Source organism: Struthio camelus, chromosome 8 (genome assembly GCF_040807025.1).
Source record: "Struthio camelus isolate bStrCam1 chromosome 8, bStrCam1.hap1, whole genome shotgun sequence".
NCBI classification, from domain to species: domain Eukaryota; kingdom Metazoa; phylum Chordata; class Aves; order Struthioniformes; family Struthionidae; genus Struthio; species Struthio camelus.
In genome coordinates, this window is record NC_090949.1 from 18,088,186 (window position 1) to 18,105,623 (window position 17,438).

General features: G+C 40.2%; 2 protein-coding genes across 3 annotated transcripts in view; one reads left to right on the plus strand and one right to left on the minus strand.

Moving 5' to 3' along the window:
* ABCD3 (ATP binding cassette subfamily D member 3) overlaps window positions 1-6,111 on the minus strand; it is a 38,998-nt gene extending 32,887 nt beyond the window's left edge. The window contains exon 1 of the mRNA XM_068952441.1: window positions 5,904-6,111. Coding sequence (XP_068808542.1) covers window positions 5,904-6,025 — 122 coding nt within the window. The 5' untranslated portion in view covers window positions 6,026-6,111. The remainder of the gene's footprint in view (window positions 1-5,903) is intronic.
* Window position 6,112: 1 nt separating this feature from the next.
* The window catches only part of ARHGAP29 (Rho GTPase activating protein 29), an 83,992-nt gene continuing 72,666 nt past the window's right edge, over window positions 6,113-17,438 (plus strand). The window contains exons 1-3 of one of the 2 annotated variants that reach the window (XM_068952434.1): window positions 6,113-6,207; window positions 6,641-6,702; window positions 11,246-11,388. The gene's annotated coding sequence lies outside the window, so the exon portion shown is untranslated. The remainder of the gene's footprint in view (window positions 6,208-6,640; window positions 6,703-11,245; window positions 11,389-17,438) is intronic. The other variant, XM_068952435.1, reaches the window with a different exon arrangement.

The window sequence follows — 17,438 nt, forward strand, 5'->3', positions numbered from 1 at the left end:
TTCAGATGCATTTTCTATCTATATGTTTTCCTTTTTTTGATGTTACTGTGCATGAAGCAAGGAGCGGTCTGAACAGTCACTTTCACATTCTAGATAAACCTAACAACACTGCTGTGAGGAGTTTTCTTGTACAACTTTTTCCACCTTTTCACAAAGGAGTAGTTTCCCTTTACAGCTGTTACATATGTGTAAGTAGTCTATTAATTCCCCCCAATATATTTTCACCCTCCTGGTCAAACAGTCATGCAGGATTCCAAACCAGAATAGGCTCTTTCCCGCAAGGTTCAAAACAAGGCTCTGACACAAGCATCTTCAGAACCTGAAGAAATGAGACCAACTAAGGAAAGAGAATAATTTCGCAAGTATATAAACATACAAGAATAAATAAATAAGACTTGCTTAAAGTTATAACTGCCACTTGCTCTATTTAAAGTTTTGTATTATATTTAAAAGCTCCTCCAAACATTTCAATAAGTTGCTATCACTTCAGATTGTATTTGTATCAATCATTGCCAAATTGTGAGCTCGTAAGCAGACCAGCTCATAATACCTGCAGGACATCTACTTCTACTCCATTAGAGGAAAAAGGCCGAGAAGTCCAGTGACAGGGAAACGCATAGGCTGTGTCACGTAAGATGACTTGTCTAAAGCCCTGTTTGATGCACATTTTGTGTCAATAGCTCTGGTGACTCCGCTCAACACAAATGAGCCTCTTCCCTTGCTTTAGCCAAACCTAAACAGGAAAGTCCCAAGCACAAACGGTTCTTCCCCTTCACGTTTTTAATCCACAGGAGAGATTGAAGATACTTGTGTTTCATATATTTAATTTCTACAAAGTTAAAATTTCCATATCCTAGCATCCTTTTGGATTTTAACAGACGTGTTGGGTGACAGAGAAGGCCAGTGTGTCCAGGAGCAGATTCTAAAATCTATTCCACCACCTTTCCATGTACTGCAGATTCCTACTTCCTATTAACTCCATTCTGTTTTTACTTCCCTTCCACTATTCCTAGTCTCTCCTTCCAGCAGGAATCTACCTGTATGTGTCAAATATTTTCTTTTTGCAATCAGTTCAAGTACATTCTCCAATTGTCCCAAGCATATATTTTATTTTAAAACACATGGAGATCTAGGAACAATTCTCACTAAATGAATTACAGTCAATATCACACTCCTTTATGTAATACCCTTTAAGATTTTTGAAGTAACCAAGGCTTAACCAAATATTCTGCTGCTTCTTGTCATAAGTAGTGACATCTGACATTCAAGACAAAGGTTATAAAATGAAGTTATATATTACCTTCCATCCACAGCAATCTAATTCCACATCTGTTTTATTTTATACTTGTGTTACATATCATAGTTTTTCTTTTACAGTCCTATACTGTATAACTATTTCTACATTAATCATCTTCTTGATTGTTTATATCTAATATGGATTTTATGTCTTTGTTTAAATAAAAAAATAATTAGGTGAATCAAACTGGAAAAGCAGAAATTGAAAGGTGGGAGGAGGAAATGAGGAACTCAACTATACTGGCCTTTTCTTTAGTATAACACAAATATGAACTATGACCCCCTCCCACTCATGCACCATTAGTAATGTTGAGGCTATTATCTTTCAATTAATATAGTAACTCATGGCAACACACTGATATCTGGTAATACAAGGAGCTGCTAAAAGAAAAATTTGCTATTTGTGCTTGCACACAATCAGACAGTACTTGTTTTACAGCAGAACACATCACCACTTAGGAAAAAAGTAGTGCAGATTAGTTCCAAGTTTTATTTCAGTACTGTTTATTACTTGAAAAAATATCCATTCCAAAAAAATCAGTCTTTCCAGATCTTGCTCAGTGACAGTGGCTTCTTCTTGATTTTAGCTGATACAGAACAAAGTACAAAGACTACCGATTTGATTTCTGCTAGTTCTCCTTCATTCCTCCATTCTTTAAATCTTCCTCCGATACTCAACACTGAAAAATAGAACCACTGGTCTTTAAACAGATTTTTAAGAGTCATTTCCCTAACTGGAAGCAACATTTTCAACTGTCAGGCCCTGAGCAGTGATGAGGTCACTGCTGTTTGCAGAAACAGTTCATGATGGATTTGAGTCAGGATTGTTTTCCTCTACCATGTACATAGCATAAAGCAGTATCTCAAACAAGATTGCGTCTTATGATTCTAAAAAAACCCCAAATTATAACTGATGCATTTAAATTACGCATTTACATAACAAATTTCATGAGGAAATGAAGGCTATTCAAAGGAAATTGACTTTTTTAAAAAAACACTTCAAATGGAGAAACAGTGCATTTTTCTTTCAATACTTTACACAGAGGAGGTAACACGGAATACTAGCAAGTTACTATAGGCAAATAGTTCTACATTGTGCCCTTTTGAAGGATTTTAGAAATTTGTGGTTAAAATATATTGTAAACTGGAAGTGATACCACCTCTCAGTTCTGCAGATGTGATGAGCGATGTAATAGCTCTTACAGAAGAGCAGCTGTGACTAATCCAGCTAGTACTAACTCAATGATCTTTGACCTACTGAAGTGGGTTAACATACACAGCTTAATTATTCATACATTACTACTTGATATGAGTTGTACTAGACCTTGCCTCTATTGTCTGACAGCATAAAACTGGGTGAAAGTTGTCTTTTTCCTGCTATCATTTCTATAGCCAACCGTTCCATATCAAAATTAGAAAGGACACTCTGAAAAGCCTGTGTAAGATAACTTTTTGTTACACAGTCAACAAGTAAACGTTTGCTTTGCTAAATTAGGATGTTTCTTTAATTTGTGTGCTATTTTTCTTCTCAACTTTGGTCAGCAGAGCTATGAGTGATACTGAGCCACTGCTGATGTTCCAGCAGAAATTACAAAAAAGCAGAGAAGTATTCTAGCAAAAACCATGAGAGAACAATGTATCTTGTCTCATTTATGTATGCTTAAATAAACTACGCTGGGAAGGAGGAAGTTTCAAAGGTAAAAAGTCACAGTACACTAGAACACTTTCATGGTTCAGTTGAACATAAACAGCAAAACACTAGTTTACATTTATGTCTGCAACGTTCTTTTCTGCCCTTAAGGTGCTCCCCAATGGGGATTTCACCTTCCAGAATTTGAGAAGCTGAATTTCATCTCACACTAACAAGACCCAGGATTTTCAAGCGTTATGTAGAAAGGTGAACAAAGGAATTCACAATATACAAAACTAAACCATCCCATAGGTTGCCACTATTCCTCACACACTTTACTCAGTTAACTTCAAGCAGCAGATATACTACCAGTCCTCTGCCAGGCTACTTAGATTACCAAGCATAATTCTTCTGCTTGGTAACAAGGACACCCATACTCTCCCAACTTCTTCCTCTGCCCAAAGCAGCAGAGGGACATACAATATGGAAATTAAAGGGTTCACTAAGTCTTTTACATTTTTTATCATTACTGCACAAATGTTTACCACTTTTTATACACTGGTATCATATGCCAGCGCAAGTACGTTGGAATACATAAAGATTTTGCATAGTGACAGTCCCTTCCAAAACTATACTACAATTTATATTAGCAACAAAGCACTAAGAAATGAATGATACATGAACTAATGAGATTGAAGGAGGATGAGGCAATGGTAATAAGCGGATGCTTTTGTGTAGGCTGGTGATACAAGCAACATAGCTTACCTACTGCCTTGTCTTGATAGATAGCATGCTGTAAGGCTCCCAGCGAGATTTGCCTCACAAGGAAACATGGAGAAAAGAATGAAGATTGACGGGCAAAAACATCCTCAAAAATGGCAGTCAAATAGAGGAGTCAAAAAGCAGCACAGTTATTTTTGTAATAACTGAATGGTGGATGCTCAAATCTGGAATTCATGACCACAATATAGTAGCAGCAGTAAATAAGATCTAAGCTGTGGAAGGACTCAGAAGCATAAGGCAACACATGCACAGGTGGAACAATCAAGTCGACAAGCATGGTGATCATTTTAGCAACTGCATTTCTAACTAGGTTTAGAGAACCTTTCTCTTTCTAGGTTTGAGAAAGCAAAATGGCTTGAGAGAAGATGATTGCAGCAGTAGAGATAAAAGACAAAGTATCAGAAAGACAGTCTGCAGTATGGATAGTCTGATCTGATCTCTCTTCTTCTATCTCATCTTCATCTCAACTGCTCAATTAGTTGAAACATACTTTACAAAATATCCCCCCATACAATGCTTATTTTTATTTTTTAACATCATACCTAGCAAAGCCAGAAGATTCATATGGAAGGAACATATTCCAAATACAATCTTTAACATTCAGGCTAAAGTTCAGTTTCAGTATACTGAGTCACTCTCAAACTAATAAAGGTACAGCCATTGTCAAGTACTGCAGACCAACAGCAGAAGATTTGCAAGCAAAATAGACGATGTGGACAACCCAAGACCCTCATTATATGTACGCTGGGAGGACAGAGATTACTTTGGACTAGTTCCAGCCTCTTTCTGTCAACTGAAGGCTCATTAGCAGTTGTAGAATATTAAACGCACTTCAGAACTACAGTGTACTTCCACCTATGTTGGAAGATATGCTCCGATATGAAAGTAATCTAGCTTGTGCGCTCCAAGCTCACTCTTCAATACAAGGGAAAGCAAGGTAAGTGTGGACAATCAGGAGATTCACTTTAAAAGTATGCACCTAATCTGAATTGAATACTAATGCAGATGCTCCCAGAAGGTCTGCCTGACCTAGGCTCTCTTACACACACAGTCATGACAAGTGTGAAAGTCTTGCACCCACCTCAGCATTTTCATGCCTTTCTATACATTTTTTCACCTTTTTACAATGGTATTTCACTAGATTAGGCAGACACCTGAAAAATACCATCCCACCCCATGATTTTGATAAAACAATAACTCTCAGCAATAGTTTGAGGTCTTGCTGTTTCTATTCTCATGCAATGCAAATTAACATAACAAATTCCAGAAACTGCTCTGCTGATCACAGTTCATACATGTTATATGACAAGATTACCTAGCTTTATAAAAGCCTTCTAGAAATGGTGTGTATGAAAGGAATTAGACAAAATAAAACCAAATTGTTGCTTAATCATAGGTTAGTTAAGTCTGTTGAGTAAGTCCATTTCACCATCACAATCCAGCATCATGTTGAGGTCATAGCAACTACACAACATCTAACTGTACTACTGTAACACTGAAGGTCTTTAGTACACGCTCAACAATCAATGCCCACAAATATGCTAAAGTCATGAAAAGATCGAGTCTGATGCATACTCTTAATCTGCCATGTAACATGGTACCCAACTGCTCCATAGGAGATTAACAAACACACCCATTAGCATACGTATGGCAGTAAGTCACCCTCATAGGTAACACAACCAGATACCTTCACTTTGAAGCTACTAGCGTAGCTCACTGTTACACAGCACCATCAAAACAACAACATGGGTCCAGTATTTGTCCGGGACACCCCTAAAAGTCAGCTATTCATTAGTGTTATTTGACAGAAAAGCAAAAGCAAACTGAGAAAACAAACACAACTTCACACTGACATAGCGGTGCTCAGCTATTCTCAAAAGCAGCATTTACTGCACCTAAGGAGAAACGTGGGGGGAGGGGGGGCGGGGGGGGGGGGGTGAAGACACCCTCCTGGAGGCAGATGCGGGTGGCAGTGCCGCCACTGCGGGCAGCAGTAAAAAAGCCGGTGTCCCCCGGCCAGGCCTAGAAGCAGGGGAGGGCGACCGGGCTCTCCCCCGCGGTGCCTTCCCCGCGCGCTCCGTCCACGCCCACCCCCAGCACCGCGCCCCGAGCCGCCCCGCTGCCCCCCGGCCCGGCCCGCCGCCCCCCGGCCCCTCACAGCCGCCCCCTCCCCGCCCCCGGCCCGGCCGCTCACCCGTGCTGGGCTGCCGCCCGCCGCTTGCTGAGCAGGCAGAGGAGCGCGCAGGCGGCGGCAGTAGCGGTGGCGCCGGCGATGGCGGAGTGGCGCACGGTGAGGTACTTGCTGTAGGCGGCCATGGCGCGAGTGCAGTCCCCGAGCCGAGCCGAGCCCTGGCGAGCAGGCGCGCGGAATGCTGGGAGCAGGGGGCGGGGTGGGGCCTGGCGGCCCACCCCCCCCGGCGGCCCACGGCGAGTTCGCCTCAGGACCCGCGGCACGCGCGCGCGTGGGTGCGCGGGCGCGTTGCGTAATGGGGCCAACGGTAATTAGCGCTCCTTCGCCTCTGCTGCGCCAGCGCGGACGGGTCGTGGCGCCCGTCCGCCCGCGCCCGGCCGGGGGAGCGGGTGAAAGGGGAGGGGCGTTCCCCGCGCCCCTCGGCCCCCTGCCTGGGCGCGGCCTGCGGCGGCCCCTGCCCCCTGTGCCCGGCGGAGGAGCCCGGCCGCCCCGCCCGGGCCTCGCCGCCGGCCGCCGGGGGTGGACGGACCCGGCGACCTGCCTTGTTGTTGCTCCTGCCTCCTCGGTTTGGCGTCGCCTGCCGTTCTGTAGGTGTAGGGCTCCGGGGGGGTGAGGGGGAACCTGCGCAGGTGAGCGATGTGCTTGGTGAATGTGAGCTACGGGTGCGATATAAATGCCAGGGCGCAACACAACACAACGCTAAGACAGCTCTGCCACCCTCTTCCTTCTTTTTCTTTTAGGGGCATGAGGGGAGCTGCCAAGGTTGGCTTTCAAATAGAGCGTGGAACAAGTTGTCATCCATGTAAGTACAGGAAAACAACCCCTGCCAAGGGCAGAGCTGTGTGAGGTGCAGCGATACCAGCCAGATGTCTCCTACAAAACCAGTTATACTCGTGCAGGTGCTTCTTCTAGGAGAGTTAATAACAGTTTGCCAAGTTGACCTATGACAGCAAAAACACTCATGCCAGCATAGCTATTTACACTAGATCTTTGCCTATGTGGTCATACCCCTCAAAAAGACACCCCGTGTTGTATGTAAAGTGGCAGTATTTTCTACAGGAACTGGTCAGTTATATATTTAGGGCCTGTACAAGTGCAATGGTTTGCATTAAAATGACAAAATAATTACTCTGGTCAAATGCAGGTCAGAATGCGGTTAGAATCAATGTGTTAGTCTGAAACAGATGTTCTCATATAGGCTTTTAAAAATTAGTGCTTTTGTTATTGTAGTATAACAGTGCGTGCACAGGCCAGTCCTATTTTTTTCACATCTGTAGGGCAGGAGCAGCAGGGCTGAAGCTGTAGTCTGATGATAATTAATGTCTATTTATTCACTGTGAATCATTACATATAGTTTTTCTTCTTCTAGCATCCTCAGGCACTTTTGGTAAGTGTATAATTTGGTCTTAAAGCATCCATATTGTTCATATTTTGGAAAGCACTGGAGTCAAGGCTACTGAGTCTAGGTCTCTGGCACTAACTTCTTGTGTGACCTTAAACAAATCGGCAATCTCTCTGCTTTAATGTATCTACTGTACATTGGTGTTTTGGAAGAAAGTTAATCAACTCTTTAAAGTGCTTTCTGATCCTCAGGAAAATACACAGTAGAAACAGGAAGGATTATAAACTTCATTGTATATCAACATTTTGCTCTCTCTTGCTCAGACTTGGAGTTGCCATCTTTTTTTTTTTTTAAAAGTCTTAGATACTTTGACAGTAGTAAATGTGAGAACCTGAATAAAGGTTGTTTCCTCATCAAATCAAACTTCTTATATTCATATCATTATGAAAATGAAAGCTTCTAGAAATCTTCAGGTTCGCTGAATCTTTAAAGTACAGTTTTGCTGCTGCTTTTCGTGTCAGGATGTCTTTGCTGAGATCAAGAACAGTATGGTATTGTTACACATTTGTTAGCAAATCCTTTTCCTCCCTTAGGCTTAGGTTGGTTGTGCCCTTCCACAGAAGTATCTCTCTACTAATATAGACCAACTTTGTTTGCATACAGTGTCCATCTGTTTGGGCCATGCTGACCTTTGTTGTTTGCGTGACTGCATGACTTGCATTCTGCTATGTTTGTCTTCTGCAGTGTCTTTATCCCACTTTTTGAGGATAGCCAAAACCATGCCTTATTACTTATTTTATTCACCTTCTAACTTGTCTTTAAATAATTTCACATATATCTATCATCTTTGAAGAAACTTGTCTAATGCATCCAGTCCTCTGATGTTTCTTTGACTGACTTTCTGTCTCCACTCTTTAACGTGCTAAAAAAATTATTCTGACCAAAAGCAACATTTGATAAATCTGTATTTACTTCAAAACATGAGGTTTTTATTGATCCATTATTTCATCAGTTTCCAACAACACTCATGGCTAAGCATATCCTTGATAAAGTCATCCAGACTGATCAAATGTTGTTGTTACAAAAACCCCCTCTTTGTTCTGTAACTTGAGCTCTGCCACATTTCAGTATTGATATGTGGGGTTTTTTTTTCTCGTAGATCTAGCCGTTTTGTCTTCTTAGCATACATTCCTGGTACATGAACGTGATTTTTCTAAGGTACCAAGTAACAGCAACATTAATTCAAATGTATCTCAAATTTAAAAACTTGAGGTGGAAAGGTAGCTTGGAAAAAAAGCCAACAGTACCAAGTCTGTCATCTGTATTCATAATGGCATGTGTAGTTTCTCTGAAGAGCAAAGCCAAATTGACAATGATGTTTTTAATATGGTGCGTAGTATCGTTCACACATCTTATTAGCTACATAAATAGCTTTCTTTCTATTTATTTTCTTAAATTAGAAAGTGCACTCTGGAAGAGTAAAGTCTGTAGGAAGGAAAGAAAAAGCGTCTTTACCATTAAAGCTAGTAGTGGAAATTAGGACACTTCATAAAAGCATTAGGCCATGCTCCTATGTCTGAAGTGTTAAGCAGCAGTTTCTGTGTCAGCACTTCCCAGCCCAGGTGGCTGCTTTTTTGCTGCACAGGGTGTCACATTCTCAGCTGTGGTGGTTTGTGAGATCAGTTGTGAGATAACTCAGAAAATTGATTTTGCAAAACAGAAAAGACTTAGAAGATTTTGCTTTTTTAACCTGGATCAATTTTCTGACAAGTTCTGCAGTGCAACCCCACAAACAGCTGAGCAGGCAAAATGGAATGTGGTGTGCTTCAGTTTTGCAATAAATAGTCAAAAGAAACGACTCCTTAATAAAAAGTATTAAAATTTCTAAACAGTCCGGATTCTCAAGTCACATTCTCAGTCGACCTTGATTATAGCCAGTTGAGTTTTAAACAGTGGGTCAAAGACGGGAATATAAGAAACTGAGTGAAACTATTTTGTTCCACTAATAGGTATATGAATACAGTTTTGTTTTTGTTTTTTTTAGTGAAGTCTAGGTTAACAAATAAGAAGATGCTATGATTTGGTTTCTCTCCAAACAGGAAGAACCTGTAATATTTGCTATTGGCACTTGGCATGCAACAACCAACTATATTCTGAGAACAGCATATCATCGAATGATTAAATGAAAATCATGCTGTTTGTTGTAGGTCCAATGTAACATATATTAATATCAGGGAGAGCAAATTACAAATGTTGTGAAAGGTGGCAGAAGAATGAGATTAACTTACGTACATCGATATAAGCTGTAAGATGCAAACTGTACCATATATGTTAATTATATTTGAAAGTAGTGTGTACTTTTAAACATGAGGTGTTGTGCTGGTCTCCATTCTGTAGACTAGCACTTGCATAATTTACATACAAGAAGTTCATATAAATTCTGTGAGATTGTTAATTTGATGTTTAAATACAGTACCGTGGTATTTGAAAATTTAGGAAATAGTGGAGCAAGAAGGGCATCTCCAGGGATTGATGTGGTGCTTTTGCCAGATTTGTTTTCTCTTGGGTATACCCAGCCGCTTTCAGTTTGTAGTTGTAGAATTAAGGATGGTTTGCAGAGAATTTAATAAACTGTTCTATTAATACGGTCATTAGCGTTAAATGTTAGAGTTCTGTCAGTTTTGCTGTAGTGCTTGCAAGCTATGCCAAAGTATTAGTCTCTTGCTTGATTTTTAACAGAAGAAAATTTTACATCTGAAGTTGAGCTGCATTTAATTGTGTCAGTTCATATATGTGTGTATGCTTATATTAAAAATTATATGGATTATTCCCACGACAACCTCATCAATACAGCTAATGCCAGCCAAGTGGAATCGTTATACATTTAGTCACTTCATACAACTTGAAACTCCAGTATGGGTGAAGCAGTATGGCTATGGTATCAGCCACTCAGTACTCATAAGCCTCCCCTTCCATTAAATATGTGCTGATTATACCATGGGTTTGATGTACAGAGTGGGGCCTACAGGGTGAAAACTAAATGGACATAAATTTTCTTTGATCTGCAAAATGACAGAGAGAGAAGAGATGCTTCCATTTCTTTGTACTTTCCTGCATTCCCTTCTTGTTCTTGTCCTTTTCTTACCTACTTCCTGCCTGGCCCTCAGATAATGGGGATAGGATAGGAACATAAGATGTGGGGAGGTAGTAATGTTGAACAGAAAGTAAAACTTGGGCATAATGTGGGGAGAAGAAGATAAGAGGTGCACAGAAGAAATCCTTGGAGACTCTGCAGGCTTTTTAGACTCTGCATAACTCTTCTCCCTATTGGCGTGTTCCTGAAAATTATCCAGTTCCTGCTTCTTCTCACTATGGGGACCTTTTAAGTATTTAGTGTTTTTTTTACGTATTGAACTTCTATCTTTGACAAGTACAAACAGTGTTTCTTAATTGTTATTCATTTAGTAAATATAGTTCAGATCTTTTTTGGAGACTAAAAATAGAATTAGAATTTTTTGTTCATATGCAATACTTAGCATTTATTAATACTCGGACTCAGTTACCATTTTGCTACCCACTCACCTAGCTGAAACAAGATAGGTGGCAGAAGAACAGCATGGTAACTGAAGTGGGTTTCCAGAATTGAAGTCTTATCTCCAACCATTGTGTTTTACAAGTTGGTAATTTTTTTTTTACAGCAGCTGTTCTAATTAGCTATGTCATAAACATTGAGCATTACAGGGGCCTAATGGTTTGCACTTACACACTGATAACTTGGTCATATACAATAGCCATATAGCACAATTGAATAAGCTTTACACTTGTTTCTTCACACTGCCAAATTACTCACTTTCGATAAATAAGTTAGTACGCGTTCTGTAATGATTCTTGGCTTTGGGCTGGAGATTCCATCACTGCTTATGTTCAGGTCTCTCATAGCCCCTGCTGCTAACCAAACTACATCACCTTTTAAAGCAACCATGTACAATCTATTTCCTTGCAGACCATATATTATCCGAATCTCTGCAAGCCTCCTCCCTACGACTGAGCAGTCATCTAGCCACTGAGTACTATGCAAGCTCAAAGGCTTTGCCTGTGATGGTTGCTTCACACCAAAATAAAGCTAGGCAAGGGGACTGAGCAAAGGTAAGAGATTTCTGCTTTAACAATCATCCCATTGACCTGAATTGGGGGGGGGGGGTGTGGAGAAAGGTGGGTAAGTGAGAAAAGGAATGCATTAGGCAAAATTGAGACTTGAAGAGAAATAAATGGCTAGAAAGAACTTAGTGAAGAGGACTATAGAAACTAGAGTGGTTTAGCAAGACAGTACATAGGAAAGAAGGCCGAGACAGCTCAGGTCAGGAAGCCAGTGGAAGAAGTATGTAGAGACTGGTTGAGCAAGGAGATTAAAGGGGCTGAACAATGATTCTGGTATTGGGAGGGAATGAAATGATTGGGCAAGAAAAGTAGATTGGATGCCCATTGCAAAAGGGGAGGATGAGACTCAGAGTTAATGAGGAAAATAGAATGGAGGTTTGGAGCTAATTGACTGGAGAGGTTGAAAGAGGGCACTTAAATCTAATGAGAAGGTGTGAGATGGAACTAGCTGGACCAGAAATCTGTGGTATCTGAACTAGCAATTTATGGTGAAGGAGATAGAGGCAGTGTGGCAGGAGGAACATTTGACAGGGAGTGTAAGTGCACTTCTTGCATGAACCTGTACTGGTCAATAAATTAGGACTGTATGGGAAAGGAGGCTGTTGTCTACAGGACCCCTCTGTTGTATGTTACAAACATTTTTAAGAGAAGACAACATGTGAAGCAGGTGATGATAGGAGGAAAAAGGGTAGTTCTATGGCTAAGGCAGCTTAATGCTGATTTTGTGATCTGAATTACCATTTTGCCTCTGCCACAGAATCGCTGTAGGATGCTGCATGAAGATAAGTTATTTAACACATTCAAAGTTGGTCTATAATTGTGTTTTTCCTATTTTCAGAATATTTATCATGAGATAAGAGATACTTGCAGAATCTCTCTTATCCGTGCTATTAACTAGTTGCAGTTAAGTACAGATTGTTTAAAACATAATATTTTAAAACTTAGCATTTAATAATATATTTTTAAATTCTGAGTAGTATTTGGATGATGTTCATTAAATAAAGTCTAGAGCTGGATATTGATTACAAATGAATACTAAATAACTAAAGTAAAGGAGGCAGCAATTCTGTGGTAAAAACCTTATGCAACCATGTAATTAAAGACTGCATCCTGGAATAGCCTGAATTCAAATTTCTTGTGCAGTTTTAGACCACTTTGGAAGGATTATTTGGGACTACTCCAGAAGACACATGCAGAATCCAGTTGCTTTTCTGCAAATATTTTATTAGTGCTCTTCAGCATATACAGGCTTTTGGTAGTTGTCTAATGAGATGTTGGTTTAGATCAGTAATCTTTGTATAGATAGGATCTAGTTACCTTTCTCAAAACATTTGAAATTATTCACACAATTGAAAGGAAATGGACTGGTAACAGGAAAAGAAAAATGAAGAAAGGTGTGAATCTTGAATCACTGTTGATTTGACGAGTAGTAAGAAAATATAGAGAACACAGTGGAACTGTACAGAAGGTGAAGTGGTGGATCTTTAAATTTGATTGAGGAAACCAAGAGAGACCCTGGTACTTAGTGTTGATCAAAGATCATAGAATCATAGAAAATAGGCCTGGAGGGTACCTTCAGGATCATCCAGATCATTTTCAAAGATGGGATGGAAAGAGAGGAATGAAAAAGGCCAGGGAAAATAATGTTATAAATCATAGTAAATCTCTTAGTTTTATGGAACAGGCAGGAAGGGGCATGTTCTTCATATGTTGTAGAATGCTAGCAAAATGTATAATTTAGTCAGTAAAATTCAGAAATGTGAAACATGAATAGGCTTTTGTTAAACAAGTATAGGATCAAGAACAACAGGGAGGGAGAAGGCTGAAGGTAGAACTCTGAAAAACAAGACAAAAAATAGTAAAATTTTAAAGAAAGCTCCTTTCCATCAAGATACATACAAAGAGGAAAGTGCTGGTTTCTATCCTTTTGTGAAAGGACATTATTACTACATGTTACTGCTCTTACTGCTACTTATTAATGTTATATATTGCTACTAATAATATTTGCTACTAATTTACTAATGCTACCTATTGCTACTAGTAAGAGTTCTGTATTACTACTGAAAAACAGTATACTTAAAGCCAGATCACTAGGAGAAGTTATTTAGATTACTAGTGGCCAAGCCAGTACTTGGAGTTAAATGTGTTTTAACTTATTCAGCATGCAAAGATATTGCTTACAAGGCTTTCTAGTATAGCTCATGCCCACAGGAAATTAAAATTTGAAACTCAAGACATCAGGGAATATAATGTACAGTACTGTCCAGAGTGTATAGCCCGTCAAGACTGTTGCCCACACATTAGGTAGGCCAGCGTTCTTAGGGAAAAAGGTGAAAGTTTTCCGTAGGTACGTAAATACATGTGCGTGCATGTAATGTGTGTATGTATGTGTGTGTGTATATATATACACAGATTCACACACAGATAATATGCACACATTTTCCTTTATTGGTGCAGGAAAGAAATTAATCTCTCTTTCCTAGGGGAAAAAAAAATAGTGAAGTTTTTCCCTTTCCAGCAAAAGGAAAAACATCTTAACTACTCTTCAGCCTTAAGGCATGAAGTTGTAGGTCTCTAACTAACATGAGAAAATTCTCAATCCCTTCCTACATACAGCTACACCCTAAGCCACAGCTGGAGTCGCATCCTCTCCTGCCTGCCAACTAGGGCAGAGTTTATGGGGCAGGGCAGGTTTCTTTGCTCCGGCTCAGCAAGACCAAACCCACACAGTCCAGTTTAATGCAAAACATATAAATAGAAGATAGACAGTTTAATTATTAAGTAAATAAGGATCCAAATTACATCATTCCAAGTCAAATGGCAACTGCCAATTGCACTCTTATCTGAAGTACAATGAGTGTAAGTTTTTACCACAGGTAAAAACATGTTTTCACGTTATCATCACAGATTTGTTAATGCACTGAACATTCACACCCTAGTTATCTCACACTGACTTGTTGGGAATAGTATAAACAGACAACAGAAGCAAGCAAATACTAGGTATAGACCAAACCTTTAATAGTTGGCTATTACACTTAAGCAAAGATAAACAGTTTTAATCCACCTTATTTTCTTCTTAAACTTGTTTGTGCCATACATTTGTCCTGCAGGAACATCTCTGTCCTAGTCTTTAAGCATACTGTAGATTTCTTTTCATAATCTGAAATTGGAAATAATAGGGCTTGACCCATGTGAGTAGATGAAAAGCAGAGCTGTTATGTTGTCTTGGTTGTATTGAAATACCTTTCAGTCCAAAAAGTCTTACAGTCCTACAGGAGGAAGAGAATGAACAAAATTGCTAAAAGCTGGCAGAAGATCAAGACATGCAAGTGCTGATGAGTCCTCGCAAGCACAATTTGCAGGGGTTACTTTCAGACACTATTGAAATCACGCTAATTCTCAAGTGGATGTTCAATGGGCCCACTTCGCTTTCTGTGGCAACTCACAGCTTAACGCAATTGTTGCGGTTATTGATGGACCTCCACTTCAGAAACATCTCTCTTTTTGCCAAGATCATCTCAAGAAGGAAAATATGAAACTCTTGTTGGTAAAGGAAATAAAGCTCATGTAGCAGCAGAGCACGACAGTAGCCTGAGCTCTGTCTGCTGCTGGAAAGAGAGGATCTGTGAGGAAAAGATTGCATGCCTGAATAAAGTAGAATCTTGGGGAAAGCAGAGCACTGTGAATCCTTCCTTGGATAAAGAAGAGAAACAGAGTAGTAACTGAAATCCCAGAAGAAGAAGAAAGGTTAAAACAAGCAATAAAAATCTGAGGAAGGAGGAAAAGAGAAGAGGTAGGGTTTTTACAACTGTATCACACTTAACAAGTTGTCATCATCCTGTATCAGCTAGAACACTCAAGACTGTTTTGCTATTTCCAAGTATCATGTTCTCCTTATAGTACATTCTTTGTTATTATTTCTCAGATGTATGATGTTATAGTTTGTATTGTAGAGTTTCGTTCTGTTTCATGCCTCTATTTCTTGAGATCAGCCAGCTTTTCACAGGATCACAGAACGGTTGAGGTTGGAAGGAACCTCTGGAGATCATCTAGTTCAACCCCCCTGCTCAAGCAGGGTCACCTGGAGCACATTACCCAGGATTGCGTCCAGATGGCTTTCGCATATCTCCAGCAAAGGAGACTCCACAACCTCTCTGGGCAACGCGTTCCAGCGCTCTGTCACCCTCACAGTAAAGAAGTTTCTTCTCAGGTTCAGATGGAACTTCCTGTGTGTGTTTGTGCCCGTTGCCTCTCGTCCTATTGCTGGGCACTACGGAGAAGAGTCTGGCCCCATCCTCTTGACACTCTCTCGTCAGATACTTACACACATTGATCAGATCCCCTCTCAGTCTTCTCTTCTCCAGGCTCAGCAGGCCCAGCTCTCTCAGCCTTTACTCGTATGAGAGATGCTCCAGTCTCTTAATCATCTTAGTAGCCCTTCACTGGACTCGCTCCAGGAGCTCCATGTCTCTCTTGTAGTGGGGAGCCCAGAATTGGACACAGTACTCCAGGTGAGGCCTCAGCAGGGCTGAGTAGAGGGGAAGGATTACCTCCCTTGACCTGCTGGCAATGCTCTTCCTAACACAGCCGAAGATACCATTGGCCTTCCTGGCCACAAGGGCACATTGCTGACTCGTGGCCAACTTGTCCACCAGGACTCCCAGGTCCTTCTTCACAGAGCTGCTCTCCAGCAGGTCAGCCCCCAGCCTGTACTGGTGCATGGGGTTATTCTTCCCCAGGTGCAGGACCCTGCACTTGCCTTTGTTGAATTTCATGAGGTTCCTCTTTTTCTGTATGATATCCCAGTTTTCCTCCAAATCGGTGATGCCTTCCAGTTTAGTGTCAGCAGAACACTGGTAGCGTTTATGACATGGTCACTAATGACTATATTAAAATCGAATAGCTTTCTTCTAGACTGGATTCACCATTCAAAATCATTACCATATCACTTTTAGCCAATTCCTTGCCTGTATTATAATCCTTATAACAATCTCAACTTTGCCAGCTTCATTAATAAATTTAAGTGGCACCATATAATATGTTTTATTAAAATTCACTTGAATAGGGTATACCACATTACCTTTGTCTAGAAAAACAATTATTTTGCAAAAAAACTTATTGGATAAATCCAATGCAGTCTTCTCTACTTTTACATCTAATTATTCTCCTCTTCATTACGTGTCTTAAATTATTGCAGACAACTCAGATCGGGTTTGGGAACCTGTCAGATATGAATCACTTGTGTCCTCTTCCCTCCTTTTTAACAGTCGCGACACTATATTATTCCCTTTTCTCCAATCACATACTACCCTGACTTTGAAATGTATCCTGAGGAACTGGCTTCATATTCTAGTTCATTTCAGGATTTGGGGATGAAGATTTTCAGCCCATCCAATTTGAATTTTTCTTCTTCAAACACCTATCTCCCATTTTTTATGTTCTTATCTCTATTAATCATACTAGCTATGGGTTGAGACATATTTCTAAATCAATTCTAGGATAGAAAGGAAAGCTCCCTCCAAGCCAGTTTCCCAAGGATAAGCTAAATCTTTGCTAGACTAGCCAAACGTTATAGGTAGCCATAAAGAGAGACATGGAAATTAGATTCAAAACTAGCCTCTCTGCTCCAGAACTGCTAGAGGATGTGGCCTCTCACTATGGAAAAGTCACAGCCAGGTACAGCAGTTGAAGGAGCAGTTAGGAGCCCTGCAGTTACCAAATATGCCACAGGATGGTGCCATAGGGTTAGTTGGTAAATAATTCGGGGACACTTATACTAACTTTATAAAAAAAGCAAAAGCAAAAGGAAATTGTCAACACAAGTATTATAATAGCATAGATACAAACATTATAGACTGTGGAGGGTAATATTTGCATTTGTTGTACCCTTAACAGATAGTTTAAATCCTAAAGTTAGTTTAGTTATTTTCTTGATCTGGATTAATCTCATTTCATTCCCAAAACTCAAGTCCATATTAGCGGTGGCTCTGTCTGTGGACTAGCAACAATGGAAATTAACATCTAAGCCAGGTGCTTAT